The sequence below is a fragment of the Phocoena sinus genome, chromosome 13 (assembly GCF_008692025.1).
Source record: "Phocoena sinus isolate mPhoSin1 chromosome 13, mPhoSin1.pri, whole genome shotgun sequence".
Taxonomy (NCBI): domain Eukaryota; kingdom Metazoa; phylum Chordata; class Mammalia; order Artiodactyla; family Phocoenidae; genus Phocoena; species Phocoena sinus.
In genome coordinates, this window is record NC_045775.1 from 51,726,659 (window position 1) to 51,749,811 (window position 23,153).

General features: G+C 36.4%; 1 protein-coding gene across 6 annotated transcripts in view; it reads left to right on the plus strand.

Annotated features, from left to right (window-relative positions):
* The first annotated feature begins 648 nt into the window (after positions 1-648).
* Positions 649-23,153, plus strand: part of KIAA1841 (KIAA1841 ortholog) — a 72,365-nt gene continuing 49,860 nt past the window's right edge. For 3 of the 6 annotated variants that reach the window (XR_004352989.1, XR_004352988.1, XR_004352990.1), the window contains exons 1-7: positions 660-794; positions 5,499-5,657; positions 12,740-12,926; positions 13,748-13,841; positions 16,101-16,339; positions 19,278-19,336; positions 20,778-20,938. Coding sequence is in view for 3 of the 6 variants with exons in the window: in XM_032653583.1 (XP_032509474.1) it covers positions 5,508-5,657; positions 12,740-12,926; positions 13,748-13,841; positions 16,101-16,339; positions 19,278-19,336; positions 20,778-20,938 (890 nt within the window). In the remaining 3 variants the exon portion in view is untranslated. Of the gene's footprint in view, positions 795-2,826; positions 2,849-5,498; positions 5,658-12,739; positions 12,927-13,747; positions 13,842-16,100; positions 16,340-19,277; positions 19,337-20,777; positions 20,939-23,153 lie in introns of those variants that run through there. The other 3 variants (XM_032653582.1, XM_032653583.1, XM_032653584.1) reach the window with 3 other exon arrangements.

The following is a 23,153-nucleotide window of genomic DNA, read 5'->3' on the forward strand; positions in this document are numbered from 1 at the left end:
ACTGAATCACTTTGCTGTACAGCAGAAACACAACACTGTAAATAAGCTATACTTCAATAAAATAAATTTTTTAAAAAAAGGAACACTGACATGTAGCATTTACCCTACAAGACTAAACTTTATACATCTGACTAGGTTCCCAGCAGTAGTCACCACAATAACACACTTGGCTGAACATATTAATGTATGAAAACTCAACCTGTAACTCAGAGCTATTTACATTTTTCAAGAGATGCCTCCTGATGAAGACAATGCTTCACCCTAGATTCTTTTGATGTCGCTCAGATCATGCAATTTTCCCATTCTACCTAATCAGGTATATCAAAGACTCCAACAATTTCACCCAATTTTTATCTGAGTTCTTCTATCTCCCCTACGTTCCCCTTTCTTCTGGACTGAGAGTTGATCATGTAAGTTCTGGCTCGGGGCATCTGGTTGCTAAGAGACAAGACGCTGATAGGGTGGCACGCTGCACTGCGACTAGAGTGAATGCGAGGTGGGGCCGGGGAGGAGGAAGGCAAAGGCTAGGCGCAGCGGCCAGTCGCCGCCGCAGCTCCTCGGCTCCCTCCCTCCCGGCCGGAGCTTGTCGTTCATTGGCTGCGCCGCAAAGGCGCTGGCCTACGATTGGCTGGCGGCTTTGATCCCCGCGCTCCCCGCCCCGCGGAGCTGGTACCCTGCAGTCTCCTGCTAGCGGGCGGGGGAAGCTTGTGAGGGCGCCGCGGCCGGTTCATGGCGCGGGCGGTACCGGTCTCTGCAGGTGACGGAGGCACAGCGAGGGCCGCCCCGGCGTAGAGGTGAGCGGGACGCCGAGGGGGCTCGGGTGCCGGTTGGGGGCGGGAAGTGTGGCGAGAGGCGGTACCGCTGGCAGCTAGCGGGTTCCCTCTGCGGCCTCCTCCCCTGGCGGCCGGGGTCCAGCTCGTCCAAAGTGCCTCCCCGAACGCCCCCACGCGCAACCCGCAGCCCGCCAGCCGTGCCTACTCCAGGTTCCCGAAGCCCGTCCAGCCCGCGAACCAGCTGAGGGACCCCCGGCGTCTGCCTCCCGGCCTAGCCCTGGGTCCCTGACCCGCATCTTCTCCTCCGTCGCCTAAGCTGTCCGCCCCGCGCCTTTGTCCGCCCCTCACCCGCTCAGCTCTCGGAGCTTCTGCCCCTTCGGGGGAGGCGGGGAGACCGCGAAGGTCTGGGCTGCCCCAAGGACGTGCTGCGCAGCGAGCCTCTGGGCCGACGGTTTGCAGGGCTTTGATCTATTCTTCTAGGTTTCAGCTGTGATTTTATTTTCCCCTTCACGATCAAAGCCAGCTGCTTCCGTTCTCATTCGTGGTCAGAAAGCCTGGGCACAAGGCTTCTACCCTAGTGCGAAATAACTCTCTTATCCCCCACCCTCTGTTATGCCAGAGGCCTTTGACCTGACCTACTGGCCGCCGTCGCTTCCCATCTTCCTCTACCCAGGGGAAGAAGTCTCTGTCTACAAGACCCTTTTTCTGTTTGAAAAAAGAAAACGAAAATACAGATGCCAGTCGTGGACCTCTGGTCTTAATTACATTGGTTTTATTAATACATTTAAATAAACTACGATTGTGGGAATGGGGGAGAGGACATGAGGTGTGTTCTTTAAAAGTGTAGAGTATTAAATAGAATTTTTATTTTTGGTAAATAACACGTTTCACATTTAACATCTTTTTCATGTTTTATCATGAATGGGCGTAGATCTAGTAATAGTGTAGTTTGAGCTTCAGACTTTTTCTTATTGGCAGTTTTCAATAAGTCTATACTTCTTTACCAGGATGGGAGGCACTGTGACAGCTACTCAGAGAATTTATTAAGGTTTATCCATCAATGCTATACCTTTCATACTTACATTCTGACTTTAAGGGATGCTTTCTTGAACATTCGTTTAACTGGAATTAATACTGGGTAGTTTTCCCTTGCTTGATATGATTCAGTTGTGTAAAGAAAATGTTAACAGAAAAAATTTTTTTCATATTTAGATGATTTAAATTATTCTTAAACGTATATATTATAAGTGAGTAGTATTATATTGGAAATACACATACAAGTTTTAATTATTTTATATGAACAGTATATTTGATTAGCTAACAGGTGCCTGCACATTGTAGGCCACAATAAATATTTTAGAAATTTTAAATGAATCTTTTTCGAAGTGGAGTAAAAAAACAGCACCCACGTCCTTTCCCTGAATTCTGTTTCAGACTAATTTTTATTGAGGCCCAAACAAATTGTAATAAAATACCCCATGCTCTAACATACTTCTCAAATTGCGTGGTATGAAAAGTGATGATGTGCTAGGCACACAAGTAGAGAACAGTGAAGTTCTGTAAAATCTATTTTCAACTGGTCTCAAGGCATTGTTTTACATTCTTAAACTAATTTTTGGCAATTTTTATGCCAATAATGGCCAAAATAGGAAAATAATAATAGCAATAATAAATTATTCATTGAGCACCTTTTGTATGCCAGGTAGTGTGTTATATATATTATGAAATCCTTACAATAACCCCAAAGGTAGGTATTATTTTCCCTATGTTGTAGCCGAGACCACTGAAATAATAGGTTGTACTGCTGGAAATGGTAAACTAGATAAGAATCTAGATCTGACTTTCTACTCATTTTGTTGAGAGCATACTTCTTGGAAAGTTGCTGTCTCTCCTTTCATCTGTCACATTTATCTTTTTGAATCCATTTAATCTGAGGATTTTTGGAATGGTAACGTTACCACTACAAACATTATGTAGTACTAAGTGCCAGGTAGTACTGTCCATATGTCCTCAAAAGTATGTGGGCTAGCTACTATTTTTCTTTGTTTTACAGATGAGGAAACTGAGGCATAGAGGTACGTAATCAGAACCAGATAATACCTTAAGTGGTAGAACCAGGACAAAAATTTGGGTAGTCTGGCTCCAGGGTCCATACCCAACACGATTCTGGCCCATCAACAAGGTACCTCTCTGGTTGCTAGGAAGCTGTGATTTTTAGAGTGCTTAGTGTTTTTCTTTGTTTCTTTTTAATGTTCATGCAGAAACATGTAGGATAACTTTATGATGTCTACCACCTGATGTCCTACATCAGTATTTTATGTAAACAATTACATAGTACTAATCATAGTTAACACTTAACTGAGAGCTTCTGCATTCCAACTCCCCATTCCAACATTTAAACATCTCACATAATCGTTAGCAGGATCCTAGGAGGTAGATACTGTTATTTTATGTTGCGTCACATTTGTAAGGTGCTTTTATTGTCTTCAAAGTGCCTTCACAAAAATAATCCCTTTGATTATTTGTATGATGTCAAGTAGAGGTATTACCAGCACTTAATTTTTATTGCAGAATTTCAAATGACTTGCCTTGACTAACTTGTGTGGAGTTAAAACTCAAACCAGAGCTTCAGACTCCTACGTTCATTGCTTTTTCCACTATACTGGTCTCTCAGTGGATCTTTGCTTTATACTTCTTGTCCTAAAATAGATAATATTTTTCCATAGGAACAGCTTATATTTGGAGATTATATTCCCAACCCAGATTCAACATCAGTTAAGTCATAGATATGATTAGCTGTAAATCTTTGTCATTATTTTCATCTGTAAATTTATGTTCTGACTTCATCTATAATGCCTGGCACATGGTGAGGCCTCAGTAAATGTTAAAATTCTTTTTTTTTTTAAATTTCAGCTTTATTGAGATATAATCGACATAAATTCTCAAAATTTTCTGAATTTGAAGGGAGTAGCTTCTTTTTCTCTTCGATACCACAGCCTTCTCCCTCCCTTGCCTCACAAACAGCTTTCAAAATTGTTTCATTGAATCATAACTAACTTCAAAATGTTTAGACTCTCTCTCTACCCTAAGCCATCATTCCCAACTGCTGTCTTCCCTATACTCTCCTAGAATATAATGGAAAGAGCATGGATTTGAGAGTCAGTTTTACCTGGATTTGAGTCTTTGATCTCCCTCTTACTAGTTCTGTGGCCTTGTACAAATTATTTAACTTTTCTGAATGTGTTTCTTCATCTTGTAAAATTGGGGAAAGCATCTATCTTATAGGGTTGTGGTGAGAATTGAAATAACTTATATAAAAGGCTTAGCCAGCTCCAGGCTCCTAGTAAATATTCAGTAAATAAGTTCTTAAAATTCTCTAAGGTTGAAGGAGGTAGCTTCTTTTTCTCTTTGGTACTGCGGCCTTACCCTCCTCCACAATACCAACAGCTATTATGTGTCCCTCCTCTGCCCCTGATGGCTCCCCTCTGCTTTGGCTGTCAGCAAGTGATATTAAAATAATGTTTGTCTGTTTGTATCCTCAACTCTCTACTAGTAAACTCCTTGAGGACAGGGACCATGCCATATTTATTATGGTATCCCCAATGCTTGGCTTATAGTTGGGACTCACTAAATGTTTATTGAGCGACATCCATTTGGAAAGCCTTCTAGAGACTTTTTTCTTGGTCATCCTGTTGCCTGAAGATTTTGGACACACCCTTAGTTACTTGATTCAAGGTCTCCTGGATTGAACCAGAGGATGTGTGATGGTAGGAGAGAGGGTGCGGAGCCAGATGAAGAAGCAGGCGAAACCTCCACTCTGCAGGTGTGAGTGCATGTGTGTATGTGTGTGGAGGTAGGTGCCTTGGCTTTTTATATATGAGAGTCAGGGTGTTTGTTTGGGTGTGTGTAAGGGTTAAACCTTATCAGGCCAGTTGTCACATTGCTTCTGAAGATAAGGAATAAGGACTTTCCAAAAAATGTTTCAAACATATAAAAACAATGCTAATTACATTTGTTGATATACTCTCCCCACCATATATAACTCATAATCACATGCGTAGTAACAATGATTATGCTTACCCTAAAATGTCAGATTAACTTAATTCTAAGTTTCGTTTGATTACATCAGTCAAAATTAAGTATACTCAGCCTCCATTGTTTATAGCATGGACATTCACTCACAGAGAAATAAAGGAAATATGGCTTAGGACTGCAATGAAATTATCATTCTTTTTAACTAGATTTTTTTTTTTCACAGTTTAGTTCTACCATCCATGAACTGCTAATCAAAATACAGATCAGGCATACATAAGGATTTTTTTTTAAGGAAGATATATTGTATTCAACTTTTTCTCTCAACATATTATTATGAAAAACTTTAAACATACAGCAAAATCAAAAGAATTTTATAGTGAACACTTGTATACCCGTCACTTATATTCTACCCTTAACATTTTATCATACTTTTTTAATCACATATTTACCCATCTGTCCATCCTTCTATCTATCTATCCACCCATCCATAATATTCAAATGCTGTTATATTTGAAGAGATTTGAGCTATATATTCTGTTTTGATTTTAGGTCAGTTTTATCTTTCCTTTATGTAGTAGTAGATAATTCTTAGGAGATAATTCTTAGGAATGAATTATAACTGATTTATAATGTTCTGAAAACATTTGGATTTCAGATGCAAATAAATCTATTTGTCTTCTCTGTCTCTAGTTCCAAAAGATGAGTCATGGATATTCAGAAAACAACAATTTCCTAAACAATAACAACCAAATGGTGTTGGACATGATCCTTTACCCATTAATTGGAATCCACCAGACCATCAACTGGGAATCAGTGGCAAGGCTTCTGCCTGGATTAACACCCAAAGAGGTAAGTAACAGTTTTCCAGGTATCTACTGAAAAGAGATCAGAAAAAGTGCTCAATTTAAAGGAATAACTGTTATACTAAGAAGAAATATTTGAGTTTTACATATTCATATGTACATATAAATACTGAATATGCATACATACGATGCAATTTGGCTAAATATAATCTATGTAAGTTATATGATATATTAACCCACCTGGTATGTTTAAATTCAACCTTATCTTAAATGTTTACAACTGAATGGGTAGATAACATTTTTGTAAATCCAGTTTTATTAAATTGCTAATTCTATGCTTTTCAAACTTGAGTAATGTACAGACCTTTTTAAAGGAAAAAAACCTTGAAAACTGCCAATGATGACTTAAATTATTATAGTGGAAATTAAATGTGCACTAACAATACTGGGTATAAACACACCTATACGATCATAAACCAAATTTACATTTTATAGACAAGTGAAAACTCAAACCAACACAATTCAAACTAATAAGCTTACTTAATGTGATAAGTAATAGTATTTTGCTGAAATTAAATTTCTGATTATAGTGCAAATATTTGTGTAGCCTCTTGTGGCACAAATTTTTTTGCATTTAGCCTGTACTACCATGTGCCCTTCAAAGCCTTTACTCTTTCTCCACTTTTCTCTCTTTAACCCTCTACCATGAAGCTGTGTGTTGTGCCAGGACATTACTTGCCTTCTCTTGGCACTAACACATCTCTTCTCTATACCAGGTTTCTTCTCCACATTGTCCTTTATTAAAATTAGCCGTGGGGGCTTCCCTGGTAGTGCGGTGGTTGAGCATCTGCCTGCCGATTCAGGGGACACGGGTTCGAGCCCTGATTCGGGAAGATCCCACATGCCGCGGAGCAACTAAGCCCGTGCGCCACAGCTACTGAGCCCTCGCACCTAGAGCCCGTGCTCCACAACAAGAGAAGCCACCGCAGTGAGAAGCCCGCACACCGCAACGAAAAGTAGCCCCTGCTCACTGCAACTAGAGAAAGCCCGCACGCAGCAATAAAGACCCAAAAGCAGCCATAAATAAATAAATAATAGAAAAATAAAATTAGCCGTGGACAATTAAAATATTTCTTGGTACCAACTTAATTTTCAATTAATTTACAACAGAAAAGCGAATAGGCACGGAAATATTCTGTCATCCTAATGACCTGGATGATTTTATTAATGTTATCCTCAGAATCAAAACTCACAATCTAAAAACTCTTCTAGGGAACTCTTAGGTTTCTCGTAATTCATCTATGCACCCTAGTTGGAGAAACACTGACCTCAGAATTTTTTGCTGTTAAAAGGAACCCTAAAGTGGATGAGTCATCTCAGATTTCTAGAAGTAGAAAGGACATTAGTGATTTTACCCAGTAGGTTTTAAGCATATGTACCACTGCCTGGCCCATAATACACACTCAATAAATACCTATAGGATCAGTGAATGAACCAAATTCTACCCTCTTCTTTTACAGCTGAGAAAACCAGTACCCACAGGGATTACTTGCCCTCGGTTATGTTATAGGTCTTTGTGAAATGATGAGGGAATTTATTATTAAGTGTATATTATCATTCCCTAATCTATACTTTTTCATCTTTTGGAATTTTACGTGTTAGGTTTTAAAACAAGGCAAACCTGTGAATTTGACTATTTTTCCAACTTTTTATTGTGAATATTTTCAAACATACAGAAAAGTTAACAGAATAGTATAGCATCCCTATATCCTTTATTTGGAGTCAGCAATTCTAGGTGTTTGCTTGATCTCTTTATGTAACTTTTTTTTTCTTTGACATTTAGAAGTAGGTTTCAGACATCACGATACTTCATAGACTGTAGCATACATCTTAAAATAAGGATATTATTGCATAACTACAGTACCATGATCAAACCTAAGAAAATTAACAATAACTCCATCTTATCATCTAATATCCACTGTATATTCAAATTCACTCAGTTGAGAACTTTGTGTTTTTTTGGCTGTACTGTGCGGCTTGCAGTTCCCTGACCAGGGATCGAACCCGTGCCCCCTGTAGTGGAAGCACGGACCCCTAACCACTGGACCACTAGGGAATTCCCAAGAAATTATTTTTTTAACTAAAATGCAACTAAATGTGAATCAGACTGTTTTTAAGTAATGTTAATTTTTTTTTTTTTCGCGGTACGCGGGCCTCTCACTGTTGTGGCTTCTCCTGTTGTGGAGCACAGGCTCCAGACGCACAGGCTCAGTGGCCATGGCTCACAGGCCTAGCCGCTCTGCGGCATGTGGGATCTTCCCGGACTGGGGCATGAACCCGTGTCCCCTGCATTGGCAGGCGGACTCTCAACCGCTACGCCACCAGGGAAGCCCAGCAATGTTAATTTTTAATTAATTTCTTATTACTAAACAAGACATATCCTCAAAGAATACACACACAGACATAACACACACACACAAGGAAACAAGTGAAAAATCAGAATTATAAATATGACCCGACCTAAAGTAAGCTGTTGAAACCTTGTATATATCCTTCCAGATTCTTTTCTATTCATATATGAATTCTTAAAAGTGGACATGTAACAAATGTACTACTTTGCTGCTTTGTTTTTCACTTAGCATATTGTAAACATCTTTATGTGTCAGTTGCTAGAGTTCTACATTTGATGACAGTATACTGTTATTTGAGCTAAATCATAATTTATTGAACCTTTTATTGGATATTTAAGCTATTGTTTCCAACTTTTGACTACTGTAACAAATATCTTATTCTTTTCTTAGGGGATAATCTCAGAAGTAGAATTGCTTCATTAGAGGGCATGTGCATTTTTAAGGCTTTTGTTACATATTGTCCACTGGAAGGGTCATCCATGTTGTACTCCAGTCAAAATAGCTGAGTGCCTGATCCTTGCACTTTATATATCAAGTGTTATTTCTCTGTGTGTCTTTTCAAAATTCTTATTTATATGTAAATAAATATTTATATGATTTTAATGTTATCTCATCACAGTTTTCATTTCCCTTTCTTTAAATCCTAAAGGAAGAATGTTTTATATTTTATTGTTCCATATCCTTTTTCTATTTGTAAATTTGTTGTTTTACTAGTTTAATAACAGTTTTCTATGTATTGAATATATTAACCCTTAATCTAGCTTATTTTTCTCAGTTTTTTTTCAGCCTATAAGTTATTAATGATAGTCTCTTGTATACACGTTTAAAAGTTTATGTTAAAAATCTTTGAATCTTTTACTTTGATGTTCTCCTTTTTTGTCATGTTTAGAAACCTTCTCAACCTAAAGACCATGAATAATATAAAATCACCTATATTTTGCTGACTGCTTTTTATTTTACATTTAAATGTTGACTCCACTTGGAATTTTTTTTTTTAATTATTTTTTTGGCTGCGTTGGGTCTTCATTGCTGCACACTGGCTTTTTCTAGTTGTGGCTAGTGGGTGCTACTCTTTGTTGTGGTGCGCGGGCTTCTCATTGCCGTGGCTTCTCCTGTTGCGGAGCATGGGCTCTAGGCACGTGGGCTTCAGTAGTTGTGGCACATGGGCTCTAGAGTGCAGGCTCAGTAGTTGTGGCACACAGGCTCTAGAGCACAGGCTCAGTAGTTGTGGCGCACGGGCTTAGTTGCTCTGTGACATGTGGGATCTTTCCAGACCAGGGCTCGAACCTGTGTCCCCTGCATTTGGCAGGCAGATTCTTAACCACTGTGCAACCAGCGAAGTCCCTGGAATTTTTTTAGTTTTAACTTTTTTCCTAATGACTAGTTAGTTGTCTCAACATTTATTGAATAGTCCATTCTTTATTACTGGTTTGAAATTTTACCTTCAGATCTATTTCTCGACTTACCATTCTAATCCATTGATCTCTCTATCTAATCCTATTGACTGTTCCGTACTGACTTATTTTCAATACTGTTTTATTATCTGGTGGACAAAAAGAAACTATATATATATATTTTTTTAAGGTTTATTTATTATTTATTTAATTTATTTTTGGCTCTGTCAGGTCTTAGTTGCAGCACGCGGGGTCTTTGTTGAGGCATATGAGATCTTTTCGTTGCGGCGTGTGGGTTTTCCCTTCTCTAGTTGTGACACGCAGACTCCAGGGTGCGTGGGCTCTATGGTTTGTGGCATGCAGGCTCTCTAGTTGAGGTGCGCGAGCTCAGTAGTTGTGACGTGCAAGCTTAGTTGCCCCATGGCATGTGAGATCTTAGTTCCCTGACCAGGGATCAAACCCGCATCCCCTGCATTGGAAGGCGGATTCTTTACCACTGGACCACCAGGGAAGTCCCCAAAATTATATATTTTTAAAGTTTCTTGAATGTTCTCTTAATCTCCAGATTTTTTTTTTTCATTTTGAAGTTGACCTGTTGGTATTTTGGAAGTGGAGAAAGGATGAATTAAAATTTTCTAGATAAGCATTTACCTTAGCTAAGATAATGTATCTAATTTTTCCAAAGTGACTATACCATTTTACATTTTCACCAGCAATGTATGAGGGTTCCAATTTCTCCACATCCTTGCCAACACTTTTATTATGTCTTTTTTATTATGGCCATCCTAGTGTGTGTGAAGTGTTAACTCATGATTTTGATTTGCATTTTCCTAGTGGCTAATGATGTTGACCATCTTTTAATGTGCTTATAGGCCATTTATAGAGCTTCTTTGGAGAAATGTCTATTCATATCCTTTGCCCATTTTTCAATTGCGTTGTCTTTTTATCATTGAATGGTAAGAGTTCTTTATGTATTCTAGATACAAGTCCCTTGTCAGATATGTGATTGGCAAATATTTTCTCCTATTTTGTGGACTGTCTTTTCATTTCCCTGATGGTGTCCTTTGAAGTACAAAGTTTTAAATTTTAATGAAGCCTAGTATATCTAATTTTTCTTCATTGCTTGTGTTTCTAGTGTTTAAGAAACTGTCACCTAACCAAGTCATGAATATTTTTACCTATATTGCCTTCTAATAATTTTATAGTTTTAGCTCTTATACTTAGTCTTTGATCTCTTTTGAGCTAATTTTCTTATATGGTGTGAGGTAAGGGGTCCAACCTTTCTTTTGCATATAGATATCATGTAATTTTTGCTTAAACACAAAAGAAGATTTAACAATGTACTTTAAATTATTCACAGTTCACTTGCTTTTTGTTTAAGCAATCATGTGTTCATTTCAAATATTCAGGTTTCATAATTTTATTATTTCATAAGTATTAGAAATTGTTGTAAGCTTTGTTAAATAAGATAAACCTACATTCAGTTTCCAGTATAGCTATAAGAATTACCTAAAAGATATCAGAAGAATCTACAGTTTAAAAGCCTACCTAGGGCTTCCCTGGTGGCACAGTGGTTAAGAATCTGCCTGTCAATGCAAGGGACATGGGTTCGAGCCCTGGTCTCGGAAGATCCCACATGCCGCGGAGTAACTAAGCCCGTGCGCCACAACTTCTGAGCCTGCGCACCTAGAGCCTGCGCTCCGCAATGAGAGAAGCCACTGCAATGAGAAGCCTGCGCACTGCAATGAAGAGTAGCCCCTGCTCGCTGCAACTAGAGAAAAGCCCGCTAGCAGCAACAAAGACCCAATGCAGCCAAAAATAAAAAATAAATAAAATAAATTTATATTTAAAAAAGCCTACCTAACCACTTTCACTGTTACAAAAAATAAACTCATTTTGTAGGAAAAATGGATTCAGTTAAATCACTTATATTCTTTATCCTATAGATGTACCTGTGAACCTGTACATTCTTCTAATCATTACAGCATTTTTTTTCTTTGCCAGGCCTTCATCACTGCTTTTTTCAGTCCTCATACAAAAATATTTTCTGTTTCTCATATTAATTATTTTTATTTAATTTTAAGACTTTGCTTAAAGAGGTGGGCATACATACTGAGTATAATATTTTAGTCTAAACTTATGTATATTTTTGTTTTGTTTTTGTTTATTCTTTTGGCTGTACCATGGAGCATGTGGGATCTTAGTTCCCTGACCAGGGATCAAACCCATGCCTCCTACAGTGGAAGCATGGAGTCTTAACCACTGGACCGCCAGGGAAGTCCTACACTTACGTGTCTTTTAAATGCATTTTCAAAGGACTAAGCCTTGAATAGGGATTTCTTTGTAGTAATAGTACTATAGTACTATTAGTAAACAATCTTTTTTGAAAATGGTGCTTAATATCTAGTGGGTACTTGATAAATTTTTGTGTAATAAATGAATGATGACATACCCAATGCATTATTCACTTAACATATACGTGTATACGTGATATATATTTTTCTCCTTTTGCACCTCCCAGATTACTTGGTCTGCTATGCAATTTGCCACCCACGTTGCTACTGATAGAGATTTAAACATGAATGCTATAGAAGTGTTGTTTGACCAAGACCCACATTAAAGAAGGCATTTAATGTTGTGACGTAGTACACACTTAGAAATGACATTTTCGTGAAGGACTACTTAGCCTTATTATGCTTAATGCACTCTTGATATTTTCTAATTTATTGTATTTTATTTCTTTTTTTTTAGTTGCTAATCTGGGCTTTTCTAAATTGATTCTGTGACTAACAATGGGTTAAGGAAAAACACTGTTCTAGAACAAACTGCCCAAATATGTGGCCATGAAGTGTTACTACAGTATTTTGTGCATGGTGAACCTCACTGTTAGTAAGAACAAAGACTCATTATTTTAATAAAGAAGATCTAGTGTCACAAATCAGATACTTTTTGTTTTTTTTTTTCTTTGAAGGTTAGAATCTGGTCTTGTTCCTGGTGGAAATTCAGTGTGAAAATAAAAGCCAAGTTTTTAACTAAATTATTAAAATTATCAACTGATGATAGACGTAGACCATGGGGAAATATGGTTGATAAAGGCATTCTTCATTTTTCTACAAAAGCATAAGTACATTATGCCTTTGAGTTAAAGCATATTTTTTTTAAGAACTACCCTGAATTTTAAAAAAGAAAAAAGTAAGTCAGAGGCTTTCATGTATTGAAATGTGCGCAAATTTTCTAGCTGTTACCCAAGAGATTAATATTCACTTATAAAAAATGATTTAAAACCCCCCAGACATGCATTTCCTTCCTTTATGTCATTACAGTGTGCAAAGAGGTTTGATGAACTGAAGAACAGTGGAAGCTCACCTGTGGACAACCACTGTAGTCTCCTCATGGCTGCTGGAGAGAGTCCTGTTGAAACTTTAGCCACGTATATCAAATCCTCGCTTCTTGGCACACAAAGAGAATTTCAGGAGACTCCAGTTGGTCAGGAGGCAGTTTCTAAAACAGGTAAGGTTTTAAAAACAAAATGCAGTGCTTGTCCTTATGACAATTCTACAAAATATTATGCATTCCCTTCAACTTTTCTTTATTTAAAGGCTAATAGAAACATTAATAGAAAAATCTATTAGTATTTTCCTGGGCTTTAGAAATTTGTCTTTGCTGTATTTAAAAAAAAAAGTGTAGATGTTAACATACAGGTCAAACACTATTACCAAAAAGAGCTTTTTACTTTATCAAAATTTACTACTCCAGTCCATTAGCCTATTTATGTTATGTTGTAAATTTTAAAGGGATTTGACCTGTACCTTTTACTTAATTTTTTTTTTTTACTGGGAGAATCTTGCTTGCCTCTCATGTTATCTTTGCTACAGCTCCCCTCTATTGGAGTCAGCAATAGCTTCAGATGACATAGCAGCAGTGTAGAAGTGATGTTTTCCACAACTTCATTGGAAATAATAACTGGTTTTAGAAATCTTCAGTGTAGTGAATTATTTTAATTTCAGCAGCAGCAGAGTATTGATATAAAAATTTGCTTCAGGAAGAGAAAACTATATTGTAGGCTTTTGAAAATTTGACCCCATCCCTACACACCATGTTAGTATTTTTTAAATCTTCAGTGTAATGTTAGCAATTTGTGATCCTTTTTTCGTACTGTTTTTTTCCATATACCTTTAGAAATATTAAGGCACCTGACAAAGTACCATCTTTAAGTACTCTTGGAAACCATGAATTTATAGTATAACCATTCAATAAGTAAAAACCCATTCTCAGTTAGAAATGCTAACCTCCCCCCTTTGTTTTTGTATGTGTTTGTTTCTGTATTTAAGGAAGACATAGTATAGCTTCCACAAGGAATTGTTCTTCAGAAAGTGAAAATTGTACTACTCATAATGGTGGAGAAAAGACTGAAGAATCTGAAGGGTAGGAGGCTGGTTCTTTGCTAGATAAGCTTTAATATGAATATCAACTTTAAATTATAAAAATATGATTGCTAATTTTATATATCAGTTACCATAATTTAGGAATTTCACATTATGCAATTGCTGAAATAATTGAAATGAGGGTAGTTGATGTGTTGAACTATAAACAATTGCTTGATAGGTAAACGTATGGCTTATTCATATAACTTATAAATTGGACAATAGTTTTCCACTTTAAAAATTCATTTTCATCTTGTAAGTATTAGAAATAACATCTATTAACATAAAATTTTGAAAAGTGAATTTTAAAACCCAAAGAAAAGTCTCTGCCATTAGTTCTCCAAGTTTATTAAAGAAACTGGATGTGCGTTTTAGAACTATTTGAATATAATTACTCATTGTAGAAATATTTAAAAATTAAAATACATCTTTCAATATAATGCAAGTTTTGATAATTTTGTATTGTTTTGTGTATTTTACATACAATAAACTGCACATATTTAAGTATTCACTTTGATGAGTTTTAGCCATATAACCAATGAAGATAAAGAACATTTTCATCATCTCTAAAAGCTCCTTTGTATATTTTCTGTTCTGATAGTTTTTTATAACAGCTTTATTGATATATAATTCACATACCATAACATTTATCCTTTTGAAAAGTTCTGGAGATGGATGGTGGTGATAATTGCACATCAGTATGAGTGCACTTACTGCCAGTTAACTGTACATTTAAAAATGGCAAATTTTGGGGCTTTCCCGGTGGCACAGTGGTTGGGAGTCCGCCTGCCGATGCGGGGGACGCAGGTTCATGCCCTGGCCCGGGAGGGTCCCGCATGCCGCGGAGTGGATGGGCCCGTGGGCTGTGGTCGCTGGGCCTGCGCATCCGGAGCCTGTGCTCCGCGGCGGGGGGAGCCGCATCGGTGGGAGGCCCGCGTACCAGAAAAAAAAAAAAAAGAGCAAATTTTATGTTATGTGTATTTACCACAATAAAAAAATTCACCCTTTTATAGTTTAGTGAATTTTAGTTTATTCACATAGATTTTTTTTTTTCGGCCGTACTACGTGGCTTAGTTCCCTGACCAGGGATTGAACCCACTCCCCCTGCATTGGAAGCACAGAGTCTTAACCACTGGACTGCAGGGAAGCCCCCCTCACATAGATTTTTAACTGATAGGTTTTGGGTATGGCACAAAAATTTATCTGATAAATTAATTAGGATTATCTAATTTCATGTTGTGGCCCAAAAAGCCACAGAAATTTCATACTTCATTATACCAGCCATTACCTGTTTATATTTTGACCACAATTTCTTTGAAAGAACAACTTGCAAAGTTACTTAAATTCCTTTGACTTTGACAGAGCATTGATTATTAATCCTTTTTCTGTAGCCAGTTTTGTTTCAAATGTAATTTCTCTGTATTAAAATTTTTTGAAGTTCAATTAAACACACATTAAATTCATATTATAGGGTAGTCTGTCACTTCCTATCTAATCTCTTCCTTTTTTAATGACATGAAGGCAGTTATGGATCACACTAGTGTTTCTTTTTGTGGTGATGTAATTTTCAAGGGCATATAAATTCAAGGAGTATAGAATTTTTGAAGCAATCTTTCTGATGCATCATCTAAACTTATTCTTAAATTGTTTTTTAAATGTGTAAATAAGCATGTTGTAGTCTTAAGAATTTTTTAACCACATTTACTAATTTATATTTATTGAATGCCTAGAAACAAGCTTTCTTGCTGTTAAAAATAACAAAGTAGCTATGCTAATTTTTTGATACTTCAATGAATAATTTTAACTGTTTTTCCTATTTATTAATAGTAAGAAAATTTTAGTATTTAATCTATATCTCCATCCCATACCCATTACCATGTAAAAGTGCTGTTTTATGTTCCTCACAAGAATTAGAATGCATAATTTAATTTTTCTTTGTGAATTGGTATTTTTAAAAACATTATAATTAACTTATAATTTGAAAATAAATTTAAAGCCCTGTAAATTATAAGTTCTGTAGTAAAAATATTTTTATTTGTTTTATTAAATCAATAGCTTAACTAAAATTAGTCAATTTTCAGATACAGATCAGGTTAGCAAGACACTTATGAAAACTTCTGAATGTCAAACCCTGTAAAACTGATGTGTGGTTAAAACCTTGAAAAATATCTTGTTCTCATACTTCCAATAAATGTCAATATTATTGGCTCCTTTTCTAAAATTCTAATAATTTCGTTTCTGTGTAACATTTTTTATGAAGGCCAAACATGGTGATCCATGTATGTGATGAAGCAAAAAACTTGAAAGAAGATTTTATTTGCCCACGAGATCTTTTGATATCAGAAATGAAGTACTTTGCTGAATATTTATCTGTGGATGCCCAGCGCTGGGAAGAGGTGGACATTTCAGTTCATTGTGACGTTCACATTTTCAACTGGTTGATAAAATATGTTAAAAGGAACACTAAGGAGAATAAAGGTTGTGAGATGCCCACTTTAGGTAAAAGACAATCTATTGCTTATTTTGTAGCGCAATTTTTGTGTCAGCTGGAAGTTGCTTCAGGCCAAACATGAAATGTGGAAAATTGTTCAAGCATTAGTATTTATGCTCAGATTAGTAATCACCTTTTAGGAAACTGATACCTCACCCTTTGTAAGCCAATTATAGTGAATTTATGGCAAATGGACAGGTCTCTAGATCAGCTATTTTCACTGTATGGTACAGTGGCCAACCACTGGAGTCCTAAAGATCCTTTTAGAGGATCCACAAGGTCAAGAGAATCTGCTTAATAATGCCAGTATGTTGCTTGTCTTTCTCTCTGTGTTGACATTTGTTCAGATGGTGCAGAAGTAATGGAGGATAAAACTGTTGGAGCTTTAGCACACATCAAGGAAGGAGCATCACACTGTCTTAGTGGTCACTGTGTTCTTCAACACCATGTGCTCATAGGAAAAAAGAAAACAAAAAACATTTTCACTTAAGAATATCCTTGATGAGGCAGTAAAAATTACTAATTTTATTAACTCTTGACTCTTGAGTATACATTGTTTTGATATTCTGTGTAATGACACAGGAAGTGCATTCCTGCTGCACACCAAAGTATGATGGCTGTCTGAAGGAAAAGCATTTGTACAGTTGCTTGAGTTGCAAACTAGCTGCTGTTTTACGAAACCATTTTTACTTGGAAGAATGGCTGACAAGTTATGGTTATTCAGACTTAGGCATTTGGCAGATACTTTCTTTCTCTCTCTCTCTTTTTTTTTTTTTTTTTTGGCCACACCATGCAGCTTGCAGGATCTCAGTTCCCTGACCAGGGATTGAACCCAGGCCACTACAGTGAAAGCCCAGAATCCTAACCAGTAGGCCACCAGGGAACTCCCCAGACAAATATTTTCTTGAAAATGAATTCAATGAACCAGTCAACTAAAGGGAAACAACTAACAATATTTGTTGCCAATGATAAAATTCAAGCTTTCAATTGAGACTTAGCGTATTGGAAAATTTGTATCTGCTTGCATGTACTTGACAGTTCCTCAATATTTAAAGATGTTTCTGATGAGACTGGTGAGATTTTGTGTGTGTGTGTGTATTGTGCAATGAAATGTTTCAACATTTGGAAGATTTGCGTAACTCAGTGAACCAATATCTTCCTAATGACCAATGCATGATGTTAAAAAAAATCTTGCATGGGGTTGAAGGTCCACTCAAAGTACAAGATAAATCAGTGGATTTGAGATAGCAGAATAGGAAAAGTTCATTGATATGATTTCAATTCCCATTGCAACTAACCTTTAAGAAAGACTACTCACAAATTCAATGTGGAAACATACAAGAGAATCTAGCTGTCTTCCCTTAAGTCATACATTGAAGAGATTTATAAAAAAATGTCAAACAGTGTTATTTTCACCTATTTTTTTGTTTCTATTGGAAAATATAGTTATTTTTCATAAAATATGTTAATATGTAATTAGTTCATTATTTTTAAATGAATTTTTTTAAATTTCTGTTTTAATTTCCAATATGGTAAATACTGATAGATATAACCCACATAAACAAAAGCTCTCCAGGAATTTCAGTTTTTAAGATTTTTTTAAAGGGGTCTTGAGAGTAAAAGTTTAAGAACCAGTGTTCTAGAGGATCAGAAGACTAATTACTAAGTAATCTTTTTGGGGCATTGACTTGTATAGGAAATCACACTGGTGGTTTAATAAAGTCTTTCTGTGCATGAGAATTGCAATTTACTGTAGTAGCAAAATATTTCTAGACTCTTGTTAGTAAATAAACCTATACTGACAGTATGTAAGAAGTCTTCTGAGGAAGTTCATAATTTAATACATTTTTGTGAGCAAATTAATAAAAAAGGTTTCTAATGGTCCTTAAAATTACAAAATTGCTAACTCAAAATTTTCAATCAGTCAGAGCCCAGAGATTCCAGACCATGCAGATATGTATGTGTGAAATAAAAATCAAAATACCTAGAGAGAAAAAAATTACTGTTTGATCTAGTATGTTTAAGAACATAGTACAGGTTAAAAAAATGGTGCAAAACTGGTGTCTCTGTAATCTTGGACATTAAATCAGTGGCTACAAATGTAAGCTTTTATAAAAGCAATCTTTATTCTAACTAGGAAAACTACCAAAATGCTTAATTAAATTGCTGATAATCCAGACCTTGTGTCTTAATTGGAATGGGTTATATTATATTTTCCTGAGGAACTTTTTCACCAGCTCCTTCCTCCGTTTACCATTGCTCTTTGAGAACCTTTAATCTAGAATTGTTACTTAAGGAAAGATTGGGATTACTTATTTTAATCATTGCCTGCATAGTCCTTTATTTAGGAGGATTGTCTTAGTACTATAATGGTAAAAATCACAGTTTTTTTCTTTTTCTTAAAAATATACCTCATGGGAGATGACTGAAGATGTTTTACTAAAATGATAGATAACATCAGCCGGCATCCCCCTTTCCCTGGTTGTGCCTCCGAAGTCTGCCTTTAGGAAGTAATTTTGTATTTCTGCAATAGTAAATTTTATATTATCTTTCAGAATCTTTTAAATTAATTACTTGTTCATAACAATCATTTGAACCACATTTGAAGTAGCTTCACTGTCATTTTTGTGTGATGAGTTATATTCACAACTTTAATTATCCTTTTCCCTGGTTTAGTTAAGGAGGAGTTTGCATATATCATATCTTTAGCTGGAGTCTTTTTACTTGGTATGAATCTAATTCTAAGGCAAATTTACTATGCATTTTCTCTATACTGTAAGTTTTAACATTGCATTTTCTTTCTTTCATGTATATAAGCCATAGTAAGATTTTATTAAATTGTTCTTATTAAAGTAACATCCTCTTTTAAGGTGAGAAGGGCCTGTTCTAAGGAGATTGAGGTACAAATCCAAAGGAGAATTTAATTTTTCTCTCTTTTTTTTTTAGAGCCAGGAAATGTCATTTCAATTCTTATTTCTTCAGAATTTTTGAAAATGGATTCATTAGTAAGTATTAATAAGAGATTCAAGCTCTTCTATTCACCCATACTTGATTTAACGTACAACTTGATGTTTCCTTCAAGTATCTAGAAAATTCTAAGACATCTTCCTGACGTAATTGTTAATTCAAGAGTGTGATTCATTAGAATAAACTGCTGGTGTTTGGAGGTACTTTGTTCTATTGGGAAGGCTATTGTTAAGGCTACTATGTATCATTAGTATATGATGCCTATAAAACAAACAATTTATCCTCAAGGGAGGAGTTAGCTGTTGCATTAGGTGAAACTACACAGAATTAATTTTACGCCAAAAGGGATTTTGCTCTGAAACCAAATTAAATGAAAATTAATTGGAATACATTTGTTTTACTATTAAAGTAATTGGTTTAAGCATGTTTTACTTATTTGTGTCTTTCATTTATAGTTCAGCGAATTAAGAACAAACACCCAACTACTAAAAAATGTAATTTTGTATGTGTAAACCACATGCTCATGTCTGTTGTTTAAGAATAGTTGATAAAACATAAAAGCATAATATATACATATCAAGCTGTAACATTAAGTATATTTGTTTTTCTTCTTTTTCCTTTTATTTAATAAATTTCTTTATTGTTCAAATGTTTTTTATATGTTTTTTGTGGTTTAAATTAACATTTAAATGAATATTTGCTTTTAACCTCTGGTAAAACTAAGCAGAGCAAAATACCCCTTTGCTGTGTTAACAGATGTGAAGTTTATTTGTTTGAAATTTTATTAGTTCCCTGTATTCTTTGTACTCCTTAGTCCTTCTCCTTTCAGTTGTTGGTATTTATTGCTTCAGGGGAGGGTTATAGAAAAAAAGCAGAGACTAAAAGAGTCTCTGAGTTTTGATTTTTGAAATCTAAGCCCTAAAGGATGATTCTTATGCCATAGCAAAATATTTAGAAGAATGCATAATTAACCATTGCTGTTTTTCCCCAAAACCCAAATCTACCTCAAAAAGTAAATAAATACACCTCACAGTGAAGAAAGGGGAAGAAAGTAGTCAGAGAGCAAGCACAACACAACTGAGAAAACCCTGAAGTGACTGAAATTGTGTTTCTGCCACTCAGAGAAACGGAGGCTTAAAATTATCACTAAGTTTAGTTATAGGAAGTCACATATCTTGTACCCTTGAGTTTGTGGACTAAAATTTATATCTGCCACAGTCATGAAAGATGTTCATTACATTATTGTTTGAAATATTCTAAGAAGTGTGAAAATTATTTTTCTAGCTATGTTTGTACAAATTTGACCTGCTAGACCACTTTGGAACAGTGTAGATTAACCCAAATAGGCAGAACTAAGTGATTGTGTAGCAATACATGGATTAGCCTTTTAATGAATCTTATCTTTGAAAAGTATTGATATGATATTATCCTTTATGCTACTATCTTCAATATTCATTTTCTATTGTGTTTTTTGTTTAGGTTGAACAGTGTATTCAGTATTGCCACAAAAATATGAATGCCATAGTAGCTACCCCATGCAACATGAATTGTATTAATGCAAATCTTCTTACACGTATAGCTGATCTATTCACACACAGTGAAATTGATGATTTAAAGGACAAGAAAGATAAGTTTAGGAGGTAATTTTTAAATTTTAATTTAATTTATTTATTTTTTTAAAACTTTTGGTGGCACCGCACGGCATGTGGGTCTTAGTCCCCTGACCATGGATCGAACCTGCACCCCCTGCAATGGAAGCACAGAGTCTTAACCATTGGATCACCAGGGAAGTCCCTAAATTTAATTTTAAAAGTAATGTTCCTATTAGAAGAAATGTATTATTTCTATTTCATTTTAGTAAAAATTCTATATTTAGAATATATTTAGAAATCTATTTCCATTTTATTTTATTGTTTTTGCGGTACGCGGGCCTCTCACTGTTGTGGCCTCTCCCGTTGTGGAGCACAGGCTCCGGGCGCGCAGGCTCAGCAGCCATGGCTCACGGGCCTAGCCGCTCCACGGCATGTGGGATCTTCCCGGACCGGGGCACGAACCCATGTCCCCTGCATCGGCAAGCGGACTCTCAACCATGGCGCCACCAGGGAAGCCCTCCATTTTATTTTAAATGAAGTAAAATATATCCTGAGCCAGTGGCTCAGGTAAAAATTAGTAATTAAATTGGTTACTCTGAATAAGACACATATAAGCAGATTGTGGTGGTGAATTATGTTAAAAATTATTAAGACAGGCCTTAGTATAAAGGGGCAGAGTGATATGAGATGAGGTCAGCAGCACTTAGGGGCTGTTTAAGTCATAGCAAGGAGTGTATACTTTATTCTAGGTGGAATGGAAGCAGAGGAGTGGCATGATCTGATTTGTTTTTAAGAGCTCAGTCTACTCTGTGTGGAGAATAGACTATAAGAATATAAGAAGCAAGACCTATTAGAAGTCTAGTGCAGCAGTCTAGTGAGAGATGAAAGGCTTTGGACTAGAGTGGAGGCAGGGGAGCTTGAAGGAAGTAGATGGATTCAGAATATGTTAATAGAAAGATTTGACAGATTTTCAAATGGAATGATGTGGGAAGACAGAAAGTATTTTAGGATAATTACTAGGTTTTAAGGTTGAGCAACTAAGTGTGCTAGTTTCATTAATAGAGAGGGCAATGACTGGGGTGAGGGGAATCAGGAGATGGGTTTGGGTCTTGTTAAGATTATTTAATATACTTCTTGGACACACAGGTAGGATGGCAAGGAGATAGTCGGATATGTAAGTCTGAAGTTTAGGTCAGAGGTCAGGGCTTAAAATAGAAATATAAGAGTAGGTGAGGTTTGAAACCATGGAAGTGAATGAGATTTCCTAGCAATACCATATGCTGTCCCCTGAATTGCAGTGGCACCTTTACTGTAGATCAGGAGACTATACATGTGAGGTCTCTTTCTGAATTCTCCATTTTGTTCTGTTCATTTCTTTGTCTGTACTTTTATCAGTAGCACACTGTCTTAAGTACAGTATGTTTCTAATGTTTTTTTGTATCTAGTAATCTGAATTCTCCAGCTTTGCCTTCCTTCAAGATTGATGTCTTGGTCATTTTTTTTTTTTTTTTTTTTTTTGCGGTACGCGGGCTTGTCACTGTTATGGCCTCTCCCGTTGCGGAGCACAGGCTCTGGACGCACAGGCTCAGCGGCCATGGCTCAGGGGCCTAGCCGCTCCGCGGGATGTGGGATCTTCCCAGACCAGGGCACGAACCCGTGTCCCCTGCATCGGCAGGCAGACTCACCCACTGCACCACCAGGGAAGCCCTGTCTTGGTCATTTTGTATACTTTGCATTTCCATATGAATTTTATAATCAGCCTGCCCATTTTCTCTTCTTTCCCTCTCGTACACACACACAACCCTGCAGATTTGAGGGTTAATATTCAACCTGTAGATTTGGAAAGAGACATCTTAATAATATTGAGTCTTTCAGTTCATGAACACGGTATAACCCTCCATTTATTTTAGCAATGTTTTATAGTTTTTAGTGAGAGATACTTTTCCTTTTTTAACTAAATTTATTCCTAGGCATTTGAATTTTTTGGTGCTATTGTAAAAGCTATTTTTATTTATTTTATTTTCTAATTGTTAGCAAGAGAGTATTGATAAAGACTGTCCAACATTTGGAGGTTCAACAAGGGAGGAGCCAGTGAGGAGCCTGAGAAGGAGGAGCCGGGGGTCAAAGGGAAGGCAAAAGGAAAGAGGGTTTCAAAAAGGAGAAAGTGATTAAGTGGTCAAATGTGTGGAATGCTGCTACCCTGTAGGGTAAGATGAGAACAGAAATGTGGCCAGTTGGATTTAAACAGCTTTTTTCCAGATGT